General features: G+C 42.6%; 1 protein-coding gene across 10 annotated transcripts in view; it reads right to left on the reverse strand.

The window, feature by feature from the left end:
• The window catches only part of CCDC7 (coiled-coil domain containing 7), a 48537-nt gene extending 40198 nt beyond the window's left edge, over positions 1-8339 (reverse strand). For 3 of the 10 annotated variants that reach the window (XM_077447294.1, XM_077447291.1, XM_077447285.1), the window contains exons 1-2: positions 8182-8337; positions 1088-1227 (exon numbers count right to left, since the gene is read on the reverse strand). In XM_077447294.1, the coding sequence (XP_077303420.1) occupies positions 1088-1093 (6 nt within the window). In that variant the 5' untranslated portion in view covers positions 1094-1227; positions 8182-8337. Of the gene's footprint in view, positions 1-1087; positions 1228-5876; positions 5974-6986; positions 7229-7389; positions 7531-8181 lie in introns of those variants that run through there. The other 7 variants (XM_077447288.1, XM_077447290.1, XM_077447292.1 and 4 more) reach the window with 7 other exon arrangements.
• Between the last annotated feature and the right edge of the window lie 10912 nt (positions 8340-19251).

A 19251-nucleotide genomic window follows, 5' to 3' on the forward strand; every position in this document is an offset into this window, starting at 1 on the left:
CTAGATTTGTGGGAGATAATGACCATGACTACTTGTACAGGGACATAGACTGGTCTGGTTGCTCCCTCGCTACTAGAATCCACCTGGAGGTCCTTACAGTGGAACTAAACTATCTGAGCACCATACACTGAAAATGCTATTTAATTCATTTTTAATATTCAAAGCAAACCCACCCATCCATCCATGTCTCCATGCTTTATTTTGTTGAGAAATTGCTATTAAAAACAGCCCCCCTTGCATTTCTAGCCACAGACATCTTGATTGAGGTCACCACCAAACCCTCTCTCCTGTATTTGAGTTCAGCAAAACTGTAAAAAAGTTAAAAGTGATTGGAGTTTATTGTTGCCACAGAGGTATCAGCCCCCTCAGTCCTGGGCTGGTTACTAATAGGCATGTCAATAGAACCCATAATTTATCAATAGCTCTCAAGGGAGTGCTAGATATGTTTGGATGCTACACTGTGCCACTTCTCTTGTTCTGTGTGTTGCATGTAGTTCTCAGTATGTGTTTTTATTCTTAAAGTGGCTCTGTCTATAATGTAAGTATCTAATGTCCTCCCTGAACATGCCTGAAGACCAGTCTGGGTGAAAACCATGGCCTCCACCATAGATACAGAACAGTATGTGAGGGTTGTCATCTTGGGGCAGTAAGTGTATTATTTGCAGGACAACCAGGTGAAAAAAAGGGAGAAAAATGTAAAAAAAGGTAATCTAATGCAGCCACCTCATCATTTATTCATTGGGTTTCAGTTCTTTCAGCCATTGAGGCTCAGGATCACATGTAGTTGTTATCTAGGGTGCTGTACATGCAAATATAACCTGCCCAGGAACACAGACTTACAGGAGAGAGTTGGGAAGGAAGAAAAAATTGTTTACGCTATCAGTTCAGTGTGCAGGAATTCACAAAGGCACACCATTTCTGGCAGGATCAACTGCTATTTTCTGTGTTCACTGAAAATGTACTTAGCTAGAAAAAAGAAAACAAATGCAGCCATGACATCTAAGGACTGGTAAACTGCATTACCTTTTTTCCCTTGGGATTAGGTATACTTTAAATTGCAGGTGTAAGGAATAGATTGAATACTTACCTCCATTGAGAAGAGAGAAGTCTCCTTTCTGCTGTGCTGATAGTTTCACTTGTCCTGAGCTGTTGTGTGCAGAGATTTAATTTGCTGTTTTATTGATGGTTCAAATTTCCAGCAATCCCGAAATTATCATGGAAGTCTTGCTGTCATGTAGCCAACACGAACAAGGAAAGATGGAAATAAAGATGAAATAACAGTTTGGAAGGTGATCCACTATCCCTACAGTGAAGCTGCTAGTTTACTCCGCCAGGTGTATAGTAAAAAATATATAGAAAACGGGAAGAACTTCCTAAATTCACATTGCTCAAAACCACATCATCCCCATTTCTTTCCTGACACTGTTTCCACCTAATTGTAATTTTGCACAATTTTAAGGCAACAACAAAAATGTCTTTCAATGGCAAACCAAGTTTCTCCAGCAACTTAACGCAATAAAAAAGTTAATGGAAAACAAACAATTGCACTCTGATGATGTCAGGTCTTTTCACCCAACTTTATTGAACCAGAAAAAGTGCACTGTAGCTCCATCCAGGACCACCCTGCTCTAATGCCCCATACACACGGTCGGACATTCCGACCACAAAATCCGTCTGATTTTTTCCAATGGATTTTGGCCCAAACTTGTCTTTCATACACACGGTCGCACAAAGTTGTAGGAATTTCTGATCATTCTGAACGAGGTGACGTACAAAATGTACGTCGGGACTATAAACGGGCCAGTAGCCAATAGCTTTCATCTCTTAGTTTATTCTGAGAATGTGTGGCACTTTGTCCGTCGGAATTGTCTACACGCGATCGGAATTTATGCGATCGGATTTTGTTGTCGGAAAATTTTAGATCCTGCTCTCAAACTTTGTGCGTCGGAAAATCAGATGGAAAAAGTCAGGTGGAGCCCACACACGGTCGGATTTTCCAACAACACGATCTGATCACACATTTTCCATCGGAAAATCTGACCGTGTGTATGGGGCATAAGATGTTTCACCTTTGTGTTGGTCTAATCATCCTTTAAAAAATACAAGAGAAAACATACATTAAAAACAATACCTATATTAATGTAATAAAATATTACTTATAATTTATAATAGTTAAAAACAATAAAGCACCATCTCACAAATGGCAAAAATCCACTTAAGGCTGAGACGCTTAACCAGTGGTTAATGGTTCACTGTGTTAATGGTCCAATATGACACCATTGTCTGTCTCCCACAACCCTATACCTCAATGTGTTCTGAAGGTCTTTTTGAGCTGGTCAGTGGTATCATATTGGACCTTTAACTCAGTGCGTTCCTTGGTAGGGTGTCAGCCTCAAGGGGATTTTCACCATTTGGGAAATTGTCCTTTAATGCTTATCGCCTTCTGTCTTTGTGAATAATATTTTATTACAATAAAATTCTGTTTTGCATGCATAAAAAGGAATGCTATATTTTTGAAGGGATAGCGGAACCGCTTGAAAGGATGGAAAACCTGTACAGCAGTGATTGTCAACATAAGAGGTATATGGAATCTTTACTCTGGCCCCTGACATAACCAGAGAGCTGTACATAATGTTTAGTACATGTAATGCTAGAAAAGATTGCAGATGTACGAGAGGAAGTAATGATTGGAGGCTATTGACTTGCTACAGGTTTGATTGGAGACAGAAGACCTGCTGTAGATTAGTGAAAGACTGGGAGTTACATGAGACTAGTACAGATCACTACTATTGTCCTTTTACAAATCATTACTCCCACTGACAGTACAGACTCTGGGACCAGAGGACAGCACAAGTATGGACAGGCTACATATAGTCCTCATGCCACCGGTTGGCCACCAGGGCTGTAGAGCCTAAAAGATAAACATTCATGACCTAGTGGTTAATCTTCCCAAACTGCTTACTGCAAGCTCCTTCTAGCAACCCACCAAGCTTAGGGAACACCAACAGAACCTATAAAAAGGTAAATATTTGCCCTGGCATCTTGCCTTCTCTTATTTCCCACTGGTGCACTGCGGAAGCTCCCTGGTTCATGCACCTTATGGCCTTGACAGTAATACTTTTCCCCTAGACCCTCTTGCCATTATTAATTGTGGGTTATCCAAGCCAACAGTCTTACAACCTGATGTTGACTCAAGCTCTGTTTAGCTGAGATATTGCTGGGTAACTCAAATCCTTTTCGGATCTAAAGAAAGTAATTTAATTTGACAAGTTTCATGCTTTTCTGATACCTTCAGTTTAAAGTATAACTAAATGCAAGACTTTTTTTTTTTTTAGTTTTGCATAGAGTGGAGATGGATTAGACCACCTGTCAGTTTTTACTGCTGACTGTGTCCCCGTTAGGGAGATTCAATCTCTCTACTTGTCCTGTTCACCATTACCATTGAAAGTGAAAATAAGGGAAAACCCCAAATTGTGGGTTGATTTTTGAGTTTTGCCTATAGTTTAAGTCTCAAGGAACTTTGGGCTCAAATGACCCATGTCTGCAGATAACCATTTGGTTGTTGCTATGGTTAGAGCTTCTCCCACACAAATTATTTTGGAATTCTATGCAGCCTTCCAGGACTCCGTGGCATGACCTTTAGTATATTATAGAAAGATTTTGTGTCAGGCTGGGCATTTATTATGGGTCCTAGAAAGAGGTTCTAACAGCCACTGATTAGTCTCCCAAAAACTTACGGATAAGCTACCCCATCAATTTCTAGCTCATCATACCTACTGAATGCGAATTCAGTTAGCAAGATATTGGCCATCTTGAAATATAAATTCCACTAAGTGTCCGGGGGCCGCTGGCTCCTTTATTTCCACCTACTCTAGTCCTGCCCACATATACGGTACATGATTACTGGAAGCAAATAATCTTTTTACATGACATCACGGGTTCCCCTGTACAAATAGACCGCCTCTATACCTACTGAATCCTCCTGAGTCTTTAGAATTGAACATTTATCTGCACACCTTTTTGTACAAGGTATTGTTTAATGCCAAGAAGCTGATAGCTAAGTTGTGAATCCAAGATACCTTACAGCAATGGAAAGTGGCGATTAATAAAAACACTTCGGTATAAGCAACTGACCTAAGACCACAGAGATTGGCCAAAAAATTAATAAATCTGAAAATGTAGTTATGTGGAAGGCGGATTCCATTTCGTAACTGGTTATACTCTAATTATATGGACTTTGCTATATTATTTTGCTCTCGTTCCTGGGAACAGTCTGTGGTCAGGTTTCTCATTTTGTCTTCAACAAGTTGATAGCTTGCCCATTGTCGTGTATTACTTTCCTTCTCTGTATGTTATATTGCAGAGACCTTGTCTTATCTATTCTTGGTGTGACTGAATATGTACAACAGCCATTCTCAACTAGGATTCTGTGCAACCCTGGAGTTCCTCCAGAAGTTGCTAGGGGTTCCTTAAGCTGTGGCTGATGGACCACCTATTTGATGATACCTACAGGATTCAAGGTTCAGTACCACTTAGCAAAGCCAGCAGCATGATGCCAAATATCTTTTTAGCTGTCTTTAAGGGTGGCATTCTGAACACCACTTTAACCTCCCTGGCGGTATGATTTAGTCTGGAATTAGGTGCTGAAAGCTGTACAATTATTTTGCATGGAAATCTGGCGTTTTATTTTGTAGTCCTGTAATTTTTAGGAATAACGCTCTTAAATCTCTTCAAACCAGAGTCTAGCAGACATCCCGGGTATGATAAAGTTTATAATATAATAAAGAATAATAAAAATTATTCAATAATGTAATCAAATCCTAAAACACTGAAAAATGGACACTTTTTGGTTGCTATGGACAATCTCCAAATTCCAGGCAGAAAAAACAGTATTTATAATATAAAAGTGCATGCAGGGCACTGGACAGACCACTAGGGACAAAGGGGGTGTGTAATTTTTTAATACAGCAATGTAATCTGTAAGATTACAGTACTGTGTGTGTTTTGTGTCTTTTTCCTTTTTTGAATTCGCCGCCGTTCTCCGCTCCCGTGCGCCGCAATGTCGCAGGGAACGGAGCTCGGCGGCATTCAGCACTGTGAATCGAGCGGAGGACGGCTCGATCACACAGCACGGAGGACATCGCTGGATCCAGGGGACAAGGTAAGTAAGTCTTACTGTGTCCTCCCTGCATCCAGCGATGCGATCCCGAGTCTGGCTCGGGGTTACTGCTCCTGCTAGTAAATTCCCAACCCGAGCCAGACTCGGGATTACCGCCAGGGAGGTTAATGGGGACATTCTTCCTATTGACCACCAATATAAGAAGCATTGTTCCTATTGAGCCCTGCTGATTTGGTTTTAGTAAGGGTTCCTCGAGACATGAAAATTAATTTTGGGGTTCATCTAGGGTTAAAAAGTTGAGAAAGCCTGATGTACAACATAGATACGTATCCATTTCAATACAAATAAAATCCTTTTTGGATTGAAAAAATTAGATGTGGTGTGAAAAGCCCTCCCCCCGTTTTCTGTTCTTGTGCCAAAAACTGCCATTCATTAGACTCGTTGTATTACATCTTTTCACAGGAAACAGATGACATAAATGAAGCAAAATAACATTTTATTCATGTGATAGTACCCACATAACAATCAAATACATACAAAATATTGGGAAAAATTAAAAGAGCAAAACAAAATAAACCAAACGATCCCAAATATACCAACAAAAATCACACCTTCTATATAAAAAAGAAGCAGATCATGTTTAGTTTCATCACCTTAATAAGCTAAACCATAAATTCTCCTTTTCAGAGCAAATGAAAAGGTGAACTAATACCCTACACCCTCCCCATCCCCACTTATCCATCCTCACTGTACTTACCTCTGTGGGTGATACAGTTTCATCATACACTCACAGTGCGGTGTATCAGGCCTGAAGTTTAAAAGCCATGCAAATCTTCCTCTTCTTTTCCTAGGGACTGCGGGACAGATCAGAGCTGACGGTGAAGATGTGTTCACTTTGGTTGGTGGACATGGTGAAGCCGTGCTCACTTTGATTAGTAGATATGAAGATGTGTTTATTTCGGTTAGTGGATACGGTGAAGATGCATTTACTTTGGTTGTTGGATACGGTGAAGTTGTGTTCACTTTGGTTAGTAGATGTGTTTACTTTGATTCGTGGATGTGGTGAAGATGTGTTCACATATGGTTGGTGGATATGGTGAAGATGTGTTCACTTATGGTTATGGTGAAGATCTATTCACTTTGGTTGTTGGATACAGTGAAGATGTGTCCACTTTGGTTAGTAGACACGAAGATGTGTTTACTTTGGTTAGTGGTTATGGTGAAAATGTGTGCACTTTGGTTAGTAGATATGAAGATGTGTTCACTTTGGTTGATGGATATGGTGAAGATGTGTTCACTTTGCAATATCCAATCATGTGCAAAGGAAGTTATATAAAAAAAAAATAGTTTTGCTACCACACAACTGTGTGATAGGAAAGCAGATTCAGCATAATTACTAAAATAGGTAAACATTGACTGAAGGTAGAGGAAGTATTTCCTGAGAGAACAATACAGATGAAACAGAAGACAGTCTTCCCATAAGATTATACTGTATGTACATTTACGGTCATTTAAAGCTGAACTCCAGGTATGGACATGTCAGTATGACAAAGGATTTGTAAAAGTAGGAATGACTTATTATAAAGTACATACAAGTACAAACAAATTTACAACAGCTTATAGAAATGTTGTCTATGTGCAGTACAATGGCATAAAACATCCAAGTGTATATGGAAGGGTTTTCACAACCTCATCTGTACAGTGCACTGCCCATAGATTTGAAAAGGTTCAGGAGAAATCTTACCATTAGTATCACAATCAGGGCAGCACAAATGAAAAGAACAAGAAAGAGATAGAGAAAGAAAAAGAATGACATATTACATAGTTACATTGATCCAGCTTGGCACATAGTAAGTATGTACTATACCTTATATCTGGAGGGCCTCTAGGGAAGCTTGACATCATTATAGTAGTTGGCACTATTAAAGTGATAGTCTGAGTCTTCTGGGTCCTGCAATGCCATTCACAGGATGTCTTGAATGTTTTAAATGAATACAAGGCATTCTATAATTGGACAAAGCTGAGAACGTGACACCTCTCCTCTCCACCCCATCTAACCAGAGAATGCCTTGAACCCATTGACAAAATAGAGGTAGGTCTGTTTTGTGACTGGTGGAGGCGCCAACAAATGACCTCCCATGGCTAGTTTGCTGAACAGAAGCCAGTAGTGCCAACTACTACAGTGATTACCACCTTCCACGGGTATGGCATATGCATGCTTACATTATGAAAAGTATGACCAAAATAAGTATGCAGTACAAAATCTATACCTGGAGTTCAGCTTTAAGCATGTTGTTTCCCTGAAAAAGATTCCCTTGTGCTGTTAAGTGTCACCATCTTGAATGGGAAGTTAACAGCCCCAGCAAATTAGGAGCTGTCACTACAGTAGTATTCCCCTTCGCTCCTCCCCTGGGTGATACATCAAAGGTTCTGTAGGGAGGTGACGGGAGGGGTGGAGGAGATGGAACAACACAACCTGTAATTAGGCACTAGCAGTAGAAGAGAGGGCTATGACATGCAAAGAGAGAGGGGTCAGGAAATTTAGTCAGCAAATTTAGATTGCAAATCGATAACCATTATTTATGGAAAGAAAGAAAAGAAAACGCAAAGAAAGCATTTACAATATTTGCTTCTTCTGTTCTACGTTTTTTTTTTAAGCTGGTCTCTTTAAAGAAAACATTATTTGTTAGCTTTGGATGGAGTAGGGACTAGTGAAGACCCCTGTCACTAAGTATTTTCTATCTGTATCCCTTCATATTCTGTTCCAGGGACCCCCCACAGGAAGTAAGAGAAGGTCCCTCCCATGAGGTGTCTCCTCTTAGACTGTTGTCACCAGAACATGTTCACTTATTGGAGGATTTCCCCTCACCTCTTCTTCTGGAGACAACTCAGACATCACGTATCTCACCCACAATGGTCACCAGGACAAACGGAGAAGGAGAGTCTCCTCAGTGAGGATACAATCAGTAAAACCTTCAATCCTTCTACTCTGTCCAAGAAAAATCATTTTGGCTTTCTATACATTTTAAATTCTAGTTATGGAAAGCAGATTGTGTACTCACCTTCCTCTGAGAGCGGACTCGGCTTCTGTACCGGTAGTTTCATTTCTTCTGAGCTGCGTACAAGGAGTGTTTTGTTATTCTGTTAGTTTCGATTTCCTGCTCATCCCCTTCAGACTTAAAACTCTGTTGTAATGCAGCCAAAACGAGCGCCGGCAGAACAAACGAGTCATGATTGTGCAATCACCTATATTTAGTAACGTGGGATCTAAACTTCCTTGATATTAATATTAAAGGAGATGTAAACACAGTAATTAACCAAATGTGAACAAAGGAGAAAATACTGGTACAGACGTTTCTTTCTTCCTCCTACCTCAGCGCAATGTCTTATTAAGCTCTGGACAATAAAGGCAATCTAAAAGATATATAACACTTCCTACAACAGACGTATATATAGGGTTGCCACCTTTTCTTCAAGTAAAACCCGAACAATTTTGTGGCGCACAAAAATTTCTTTTTTATAGTATAAGCTATACATATATTTTGCTACTAAATAACATTTCTAATCATATGTATATAAGTTAATAACAAAAGTCCTCTTTTACATCAGAGTCCACAGAGTTCCCCTTTTACCTCTGAACTCTGGGGACTCTGACATAAGGGATGCTCTGAGAACCCTGATTTATGGGGGAACACTGAGTACTCTGATGTACAGAGAGGACTCTGCTGTAAGGGGAAACACTGGTGTAAAGGGTAACTCTGATGTAAGGGGTGCTCTGAGAACCCTGATTTGACTTAGTGTACTCTCTCTGAGGAAGGAGAGGGAAGGGGGGAGACTTCATTCAGAGACAGGGATGGATGGTGAGCTCACTCACCCCTTGGCAGTCTGCACCTCTCATTCAGATGGATCTGAGGCTGCTGGACTTCAAATTTCTAGCCTCAACTTTCCTTTTCTGAGGCACAGCGCCGGGGATTGGAGTGTGGGCAGACACAGAGGGGTAGGGATGGGGGGGAAGAGGTGCAGATCAAGCCCTCTCTCTTCTCCCGTCTGTATGTGTTGGTGGGGGGTGGAGGGTATGGTTTGTTAGTGGTGGCTTTGAGCAGTGTGAAAGACAGTGTAACAGACACTCTCAGCAGTGAAAACTGCAGCCAGAAACCCTGCTGGGAAACCATAGTCCAGTCTAAATAATGTGTCCGGGTTTCAGACAGTCTGAAACCTGGACGCATGATTCCAAACCCGAACTGTCCGGGTGAATCCTGGACAGGTGGCAACCCTACGTATATATCATATAGCAGCCACTTAAAGAGGACGTAAACCCTGATAAGTTTACCTCCTCTTTCTTTCCCTGCAAAGGTAAAACATAATGGACTACTATGCATCGCATCGCATCGCATAGTAGCCCATTATGTGTCACTTACCTGACACAGGAGCCAGCGAAGTCCCCGCTGTCCCCTGTAGTCTGGCGCATCCATCTTCTCGGTGGGTCTTGCCGCTCTGCCGCTGTCATTTGGCGAAGCCGCAATGAGGTCACTCCCGCGCATGTGCACGGGAGCCACCACGGCCGGCATATTCGCCGTTGACGGTGCCGCACTCAGTGCCCCTGCAAAGGTAAAGCATAATGGACTACTATGCATCACATAGTAGTCCATTATGTGTCACTTACCTGACACAGGAGCCAGCGAAGTCACCGCTGTCCCCTGTAGTCCGGCGCTTCCATCTTCTCGGTGGGTCTCGCCGCTCCGCCGCTGTCATTCGGTGAAGCCGCGATGACGTCACTCCCGCGCATGCACGGCATAGTCGCCATTGACGTACGGGAGCCGCCACCTGCGGCATATTCGCCGTTGATGGTGCCGCGCTCATTGCCCCTGTAAAGGTAAAGCATAATGGACTACTATGCATTGCATAGTAGTCCATTATGTGTCACTTACCTGACACAGGAGCCAGCGAAGTCACCGCTGTCCCCTGTAGTCTGACGCATCCATCTTCTCGGTGGGTCTCACAGCTCCACCGCTGTCATCGTCGAAGCCGCGATGACGTCACTCCCGCGCATGCGCACGGGAGCCGCCCCGCGCGGCATATTCACCATTGACGGTGCCGCGCTCAGTGCGCCTGCGCGAATATGCCGCTCATGGAGGCTGCCGCTGTCTACGGCGCATGCCTTTCGGCAAATATCTCCTAAACCGTATAGGTTTAGGAGATATTTCTTGGACCTACAGGTAAGCCTTAATCTAGGCTTACCTGTAGGTCAAAGTGTGTTGTAAGGGTTTACAACCACTTTAAAAAAACGACAAACAATGTATAGAAAATGACAAAATCAAATATCCCTGTCTCCTGGGCGTCCCCAGAACTTTTTTCGGGCGGGGGATCTGAGCGATCAGATTTTCCGACAACTTTGTGCGACCGTGTGTATGCAAGACAAGTTTGTGGCCAAAATCTGTCTGAAAAAATCAGACGGATTTTGTCATCTGAATGTCCGACCGTGTGTACGGGGCATTACTATTTATAGTCACAAGAAACTTGGAGCTAAGCTTTCAAAAAAAAAAAGTCTGGGTTTTTTAGAAATCATACTTCTCTAGGTGGATGCAGCATCGGATCCCCGCAGGGACAGATTTTATTTATGTGAACGACCTGAAAAGGGTTTCTTGATTGCAAATTTGCAATGTCTCTTTCAAGAGTTTTACCTTCTTCTGTTCTGTAGATCCTGAGATGGTCGGTTTTAGTGCAGCTGGTAAAATCTACCAACACGGATTCTGAACTGAACTTCTGTTTTATTACATTTTATTCTACAGTACAGTTATGCCGCGTACATAAGGTGAGATTTTCCGACAACAAATGTTCGATGGAAAATTCCGACCGTGTGTAGGCTCCATCGGACATTTTGCGTCGGAACTTCCGACAAACAAAATTTGTCGGAAGTTTTCAAATTTTCCGACAACAAAATCCGTTGTCGGAAATTCCGATCGTGTGTACACAATTCCGATGCACAAAGTGTAACGCATGCTCGGAATCAAGCAGAAGAGCAGCACTGGCTATTGAACTTTTTTTTTCTCAGCTCGTTGTACGTGTTCTACATCACTGCATTCTTGGGGATCGGAATTTCCGACATTTGTGTGACCGCGTGTATGCAAGACACGTTTGAGCCAACATCCATCGGGAAAAAAAACATGGATTTTGTTGTCGTAATGTGCGATCGTGCGTACGCCGCATTAGACATGTGATCAGATGTTCAGTGCCAAGGTTTTCATCACACAGCACACCTTTGTATGTAAAATGTCATGGCTACCCTAGATGTATACCTGCTACGAAAATAACCTTAACCACTTGCCGAGCAGTCCACACACATTTATTTCAGCAGAATGCTATGGACAAGCAAATGGACGTATATATATATATATATATATATATATATATATATATATATATATATATATATATATATATATATATATATATATATAATATATATATATATATATATATATATATATATATATATATATATGGCCCTTTAAATTTGCCGCCATGTGGGCGCACGGGCGTGGCCCCTGCCGTGAGCTCCATCACCGTGCCTCTGGGACTCGATGAGCCGCAGAAAGGTGGAATGCCTGTGTATACAAGGCATCTCCCTGTTCTGCCTTGTGACATGACACTGATCATCTGCTTCCTGTCATCGGGAGCAGTGATCAGTGTCATGTCACAGTAAGCCAAGCCCCCCCCCCCCCCCCCCACACACACAGTTAGAATCACTCCCTAGGACACACTTAACCCCTTCCCCGCTCCCTACTGGTTAACCCCTTCACTGCCAGTGTCATTTACACAGTAATTAGTTCATTTTATAGCACTGATCGCTGCACAAATGACTGGTTCCAAAATAGTGTCAAAAGTGTCCGATGTGTCCACCATAACGGCGTATCGCCGCCATTAAAAAAAATATATATATATATAAAAATGTCATAAAACTATCCCCTATTTTGTAGATGATATATCTTTTGCGCAAACCAATCAACAAACGCTTATTGCAATATATTTTTTTTTTTTTACCAAAAATATGTAGAACAATACGTATCGGCCTAAACTGAGGAAAAAATTTGTTTTTCTATATATTTTTTGGGGATCAATACCTAAAAAAACGTACTTAACCACTTCCCGACCGCGCACGACGATGTACTTCGGCAGAATGGCACGGACAGGCAAAAAAGCATACAGGTACATCGCTTTAAGATTGCCGGCGTGCCATCACGTGAGCGCCTCTGGCGGCACGCACGCGCACTGGTCGTGACCCCAGTGAGTCCGGTCGCGGGTCCCGCGGACTTAATCGCCGTGGGGATACCCACGATCATCTCACGGGAAGGCTGAATGGGGAGATGTGTAAGTAAACAGCATCTCCCCGTTCTGCCTAGCAACTAGTGACACTGATCTCTGCTCCCTGTGATTGGAGCAGAGATCAGTGTTCACTAAATAACAGCCACACCCCCACAGTTAGTAACAGGCCCCTAGGAACACTTAACCCCTACACTGCCCCCCTGGTTAACCCCTTCACTGCCAGTGTCATTTACACAGGAATCAGTGCATTTAAATAGCACTGATTGCTGTATAAATGACATTGGTCCCAAAAATGTGTCAAAAATGTCCGATGTGTCTGCCATAATGTCGCAGTCACAATAAAAATCGCTGATCGCCGCCATTACTATTAAAAAAAAATGATTAATAAAAATGCTATAAAACTATCCCCTATTTTGTAAACGCTATAACTTTTGCGCAAACTAATCAATAATCGCTTATTGCATTTTTTTTTACCAAAAATATGTAGAAGAATACGTATCGGCCTAAACTGAGGAAAAAAAAATGTTTTTTTATATATTTTTGGGGGATATTTATTATAGCAAAAAGTAAAAAATAATGTGTTTTTTTTCAAAATTGCTGCACTATTTTTGTTTATAGCGCAAAAGATACAAACCGCAGAGGTGATCAAATGCCACCAAAAGAAAGCTCTATTTGTGGGGGAAAAAAGGACATCATCCTTGTGATTGGAGCAGAGATCAGCGTGGTGTAAAACATCCATGCTCCCCACAGTTAGAAACACACCCCTAGGACACACTTAACACCTACGCTGCCACCTAGTGGCTAATCCCTTCACTGCCAGTGTCATTTACACAGGAATCAGTGAATTTGTATAGCACTGATTGCTGTATAAATGACAATGGTCCCAAAAATGTGTCAAGAATGTCCGATGTGTCCGCCATAATGTCGCAGTCACAATAAAAATCGCTGATCGCCGCCATTACTAGTAAAAAAAAATTATTAATAAAAATGCCATAAAACTATCCCCTATTTTGTAAAAGGTATAACTTTTTTGCGCAAACCAATCAATAATCACTTATTGCGTTTTTTTTAACGAAAATATGTAGAAGAATACGTATCGGCCTAAACTGAGGGAAAAAAACGTTTTTTAATACATTTTTGGGGGATATTTATTATAATAAAAAGTAAAAAATGAGTTTTTTCAAAATTGTCACTCTTTTTTTGTTTATAGGGCAAACAATAAAAACCGCAGGAGTGATCAAATGCCACCAAAAGAAAGCTATTTTTGGGGAAAAAAAGCTTGTCAATTTTGTTTGGGAGCCACGTCGCACGACCGCGCAATTGTCAGTTTAAGCGGCGCAGTGCCGAATCGCAAAAAGTGGCCCGGCTCATTTGGCAGCCAAAACCTCCGGGGCTGAAGTGGTTAAACCTCCCAAACACAAAACCTCAGAACAAATAACGAATGACACAGATTCTGGAGAAAATTTGGTCGGTTGGCCATTTGTTAACAAATGAAACAATCATATTTCTTAAACAAATGAATACATAATCCAGTACCCGTAATAATATAAAAGGTTGCCGGTCTTGGGAGGCACCAAAGAACCAAATTCTGATTGTGTATCAGCGTTAATACTTAAAGGTCCCCAGCCCCGCAACACCGGCTCAAAGACAAACACACTTCACCACCAACACATCCTTGTTACCACTTCACCATTAAACCACCATTAACGGGGATCCCGTACAGGCAGGAGCAGACTGACATCTCATGGGGTCCCCAGGCAATAGGAGATTATGGGGCCCCCAGGCAATCAGAGATTATGGATTATGGGTAGATTATGGGTGGGTCTGCCGAAATATCTTACCTTCTTCCTAAATCCCACCACTGCAGCCCCACCTACCACCATCCTCAGCCTATCCACACCAGTGACCTCTCCATGCTCAATGTTTACATAACCCTATGCTGCCTGATATCCTCTGTTCCTCCTATCATGAGGCCCTGCACTTATTTTCTATTTTTTTTGTTTCGGGTCAGTCTAAGATAAACTCCTCATTGCAGTAAACATGAGCATGTTATTTTAATGTTAGAATTGTATTTACTGTAATATAAACCCAAACTCTGCAACTTTTAGAGGAAAGCAATAAGTCCATTATAGCATTAGGCAGGCAATTCCGATTTGTAGAATTCCTGTTAAGTGACTGGGTACTGTTGCCATGGTTGCAAGAAAAATTATTTTACAGTTTTCACAAAAAAATTATATATGGCTACAGGATGATAAAAAAAAAGGTAATTTTCAGCAAAAATCGCATTATGTGTAATATCATTATTATTATATTTTGTTAATTTCTTTAAAATGTTTAGAAACTTGTATTTAAAGTATATGTAAACCCTCACCTTGTAAAACAAACCATTCAATTTAAAATAGAAATGAAAGGCAACACATCCATATACATGGAAAAAAAAAGTAAATCTTTTTTTTTTTTTTTTCAGTGATCACATACCCTCTGTTCTTAGCTGTATAAGAATCTTAGAGAGCTGGAGGAGAATAAACCCAGTGAATTCAATGGGTGAAGGTTTTTCTGGTGACCTCCATATGTTTTCCAACTTTAAAAACAGTTGTATGCTAGAATTTAAGCTTAAGCCACACTCCTCTGGTTCTGAAGCACAGCGGGTCAGCCTGATCATTACATGGTTGCTGGGGGATCCCCAGTCTTGGGTGTTTAGTCTCCCCGCAGATGACCAAGCCAGAGGGTCAGTTGAAGCATTTTTCAAGGCCTTAGGTTTACTGTATGATGATCCTGACCGTGCCAATACAGCTGAAGCTAACCTTAGGTCATTACGTCAGGATAAATGCACCGCTGAACATTAATGTCACCTGACTCAGGGTGGAATGACCCAGCTCTAAGAAACCAGTTCAGGTTAGGCTTATCAGACTCCATCAAAGACTCCTTAGTTCACTACCCTGAACCAAAGCCATTGAATGAAGCCATGAAAGTAGCCATCCGTATAGACAGGCGTTTATGGGAAAGGTATACAGAGAGGTTTGTTTCTTTGCCCCCCAGTACGCCACCTACTTCTTCTTCATCAACCCTTCCTGAGCCCTCTCAGCCTCTCCAGTAGGATGAGTCCATGCAAATTGGCGCTACTCATTTATCTCCTGGGGAAAAGACTAGAGGGACTCTGCTTATAATGTGGCAACCATGGCCACTTTTTTGCCAGCTGCCCTAATAAGCCAAGAAATGGCAAGAGTCTAGTTCGGGTGGGGTCTGCTTCCATAGACCATATGGTGTCTGTTTCCTTCAGAGATGGCTTATTAGTTCCTGCACAACTTAGCTCTGCCAAGTTTTCTCATCTCGGCTTTCATAGATTCTGGTGCTGCTAGCAATTTCATTGATTGTGACCTAGCACGCCGTCTACAGCTTCCTGTGACTAAAGGTGCACAGTCTAATGCCGCATACACACGACCAGACTTTCCGGCAGACTAGGTAATACGGTCTTCCCGACTGACTTTTGGTGGGACTTCTGACGGACTTTCCGAATGAACAGACTTAGCCACACACAGTCACACCAAAGTCTGATGGATTCGACCGTGATGACGTACGACCGGACTAGAATAAAGAAGTTCATAGCCAGTAGCCAATAGCTGCCCTAGCATCGGTTTTCGTCAGACGGACTAGCCTACAAACAGATTTTTTAGACCGGACTCGAGTCTGACGGAAAAAATTTGAAACATGTTCTAATGCCGCGTATACACGCCCGGACTTTCCATCGGAATGAACTCTGACGGACTTTTTCGATGGACTTTTCAATGGAGTTCCATTGAAACGGACTTGCCTACACACAATCACACCAAAGTCCAATCGTTTAAAGTGATGACGTATGACCAAACTAGAAAAGGGAAGTTCAATAGCCAGTAGCCAATAGTTGCCCTTGCGTCGTTGTTGGTCCGTCGGACCTGCATACAGACGAGTCGTTTTCTTGACTGGTTCTGGTGGAAGGATTTGAAACATGTTCTATTTCTAAAGTCCGTCAGATTTTTCGACAGCAAAGGTCCGATGAAGCCCACACACGATCGAATTGTCTTACGGATTCGTTCTGTCGGACCTTTGCTGTTGAAAACTCCGGCCGTGTGTACGCGATTAGGTTACAGAGGAGATCAGGTCCTGGCCCCAGACCTGCATCCAGAACTTCATTAAAACTGCTGACCAGTTGCCCATTTATAACTCTTGTGTGGCCAGTCCAGTCATGTGTCCTTATTACAATCCTATTTGGATCCTGATCATAACAATGTTTCCAAGTGTGACTCCAGTTTGCATAACCATGTGCTTTTATAGGACTTTGTTATAGCAAAAGACGCTGATAAGTCTATTGAATTCTCTACAGACCACCTCTCCTGCCAGTTGCCACAGCCTGAATCTTTTCCTCCTAGAAGTCAAATGTACCCGCTTTCTCCCAGCCTTGAGCCCTGTTTGGAAACTTCCTCTAAATCCTCAGAAGTCAAGTCCCCTGAATTACCCCTGCCTTTGCCTGTCCCTAAACTCTGTTGGATGCACAGCCAGGTTGACTTGTCCGCAAGTTCCACAGTCACTACCCTGGCGATGCGATTCATGTTTTCAGATTTAACACTGTACACTGACACTGTACTAACGACACTGCCTGGGAAGGAGTTAACTATGTGCCTATCAAGTGTAATGAAATTCCAGATCAGAGTCCTTTGTGTTCGCAAACGCAGGTTTCTGACAAAATCATTGGCTGAAACTTGTCGATTTACTCATGCTGTCTCTTCATGACTGCAGCAAGAAGTGTATTGAGTTATACAAGAATTCATAGGCGTGAGCACAGGGTGTGCTGGGAGGAGGTCTCCAGAAGTCAGAGGGGCTGCAGGAGGCAGTGAAACGGCTTGAGGACTAAGGCCAGAGCAGAGCTGTGGCTGCTAAAGTGAAGCCATCCACATTGAGGGATCCTTTGGTCTGTGTGTCCAGGATAAAGAGCAGAGGTGCTTCTAAATAGAGCCAGGTGGGCTAGCATTTTCTGTTGTATGTATTTGCTGGAGAAGAACCCCTGCGTGGGAAACCTGTATGTTACAGACTTTTTTTTTTTTTACCTTTTTAATAAAAATGGGCTACCATGCCCTAAAATATAGTTCCTGACTGGCTTGAATCGCTGACAAAAGCATCTATCATGAGAGCTAATGTTCAGGGCCGTCTTTAATAGAGATGGCCTTGCGGCTCGCCCGGCGGTTGGTTCGCTGCGAATTTTGCATGTTCGCGACTTCTGGTGCTGTTCGCCCGGCGGACATATGAGTTTACATTGTGAAAGAACTTTGACCCATGATGACACATCCATCATGGGGTACAGGACAGCCAATTGAGACATTTCAGCACATGGACAATTGGACATTCCCCCTACCTTATAAATAGACCTGATCTGGCGGCAATTTTTGCATTCTGTTCTTTGTCAGTGTAGGGAAAGGTTGCTGTGTGGAGCAGGGACAGACTGTAGTGACACAAATCGCTAGCTATTGGGTCCACAAAAGTCCATTTAAGGACTGGTATAGGTGTACAGTATATAGGGTTCTGGTGCACTGCTGTGCCGATGATTGCTGAGTGCACTGCTGACTGATTTTGCAGTTGTCTTTTGTCAGTGTAGGGACAGGACGCTGTGTGGATCAGGGACAGTCAGTTTAATCACTAGCTATTACTATTAGGTCCACAAAGGTCCTTTTAAGGACTGCTATAGGTGTACAGTATATAGGGTCCTGGTGCACTGCTGCTGACTGCTCTGCTGGTGATTGCTGAGTGCACTGCTGACCGATTCTGCAGCTGTCATTTATCAGTGTAGGGACTGAGGGACAGTCTGCAAATCACTAGCTACTAGGTCCACAAAGGTCCTTTTAAGGACTGGTATAGGTGTACTATTTGGTGTGCAGTATATAGGTGTGTAATACACGTATAAAATACTTGCACATATAGAAAGCATAGTATAGTGCATTTCCACTGTGCAGCATTGTGACTGCTGAGTGGTTCTGCAGCGATGCTACAAAGAGTGACAAACGCAATAAAAAAAAAGTATTATAACTGGTGAGATAGACCGGTGGCCACCAAAAACGACAGATTGAATCGGGGTGTTATATACCATCTTCCAAATACATACTGCACTTCTCAAGAGACTTTTGTCACAGGGTCATTTAAAAAATTACAGGCAGGGGAAGAGGCAGGCCCTTCTGCAGGGGTGGTAGGGGTAGGGCAGGAGCAACAGACTTGAGCGAAAGTGGCAAATTGCAGAAGGTGCATGCGATGACATCAAAGGATGCACCAGACTTGGTTGAGTGGCTCATTCAGCCTTACTCTTCTGCACCCTCCTCATTCTTTCGATCTGCACCCTCTTCACTCTCTGCTGTGTGCACCCCCAAAGACACTACCACCAACACCACTACCACCATAAACCTTCCGCTTGAGTCACAGGAATAATTTTCCTATCTATCACAAGACATTGCCGATGCCCAGCCACTCTTGGCATTGGATCAGGAAGAGGAGGTAGCAACAACCGCCACTCAGCAGTCTGACGACAGTACCCATATCAGCCCAAGGAGGAGGTTGGTCCCCGCTGTTGCTGCCTATGCCGAGATCTCTAATTATAGCGGTGGGAAAGGTGACGTCGATGATGACGTGTCTAGAGATGTCACATGGGTGCCCACAAGAGAGGAAGAGGAGGGGAGTTCAGAGGGAGATATAGACCAGCAGATAGGGAGGAGAAGCAGGCAGAACTTAGATTGCACAGGAGGGACAAAACAGACTGCTAATGTATCAGGAGTGAGGCATCAACCATGTAC

The sequence above is a fragment of the Lithobates pipiens genome, unplaced genomic scaffold (assembly GCF_037356315.1).
Source record: "Lithobates pipiens isolate NorthernLeopardFrog02 unplaced genomic scaffold, aLitPip1_a1.2 Scaffold_22, whole genome shotgun sequence".
Classification (NCBI taxonomy): Eukaryota; Metazoa; Chordata; class Amphibia; order Anura; family Ranidae; genus Lithobates; species Lithobates pipiens.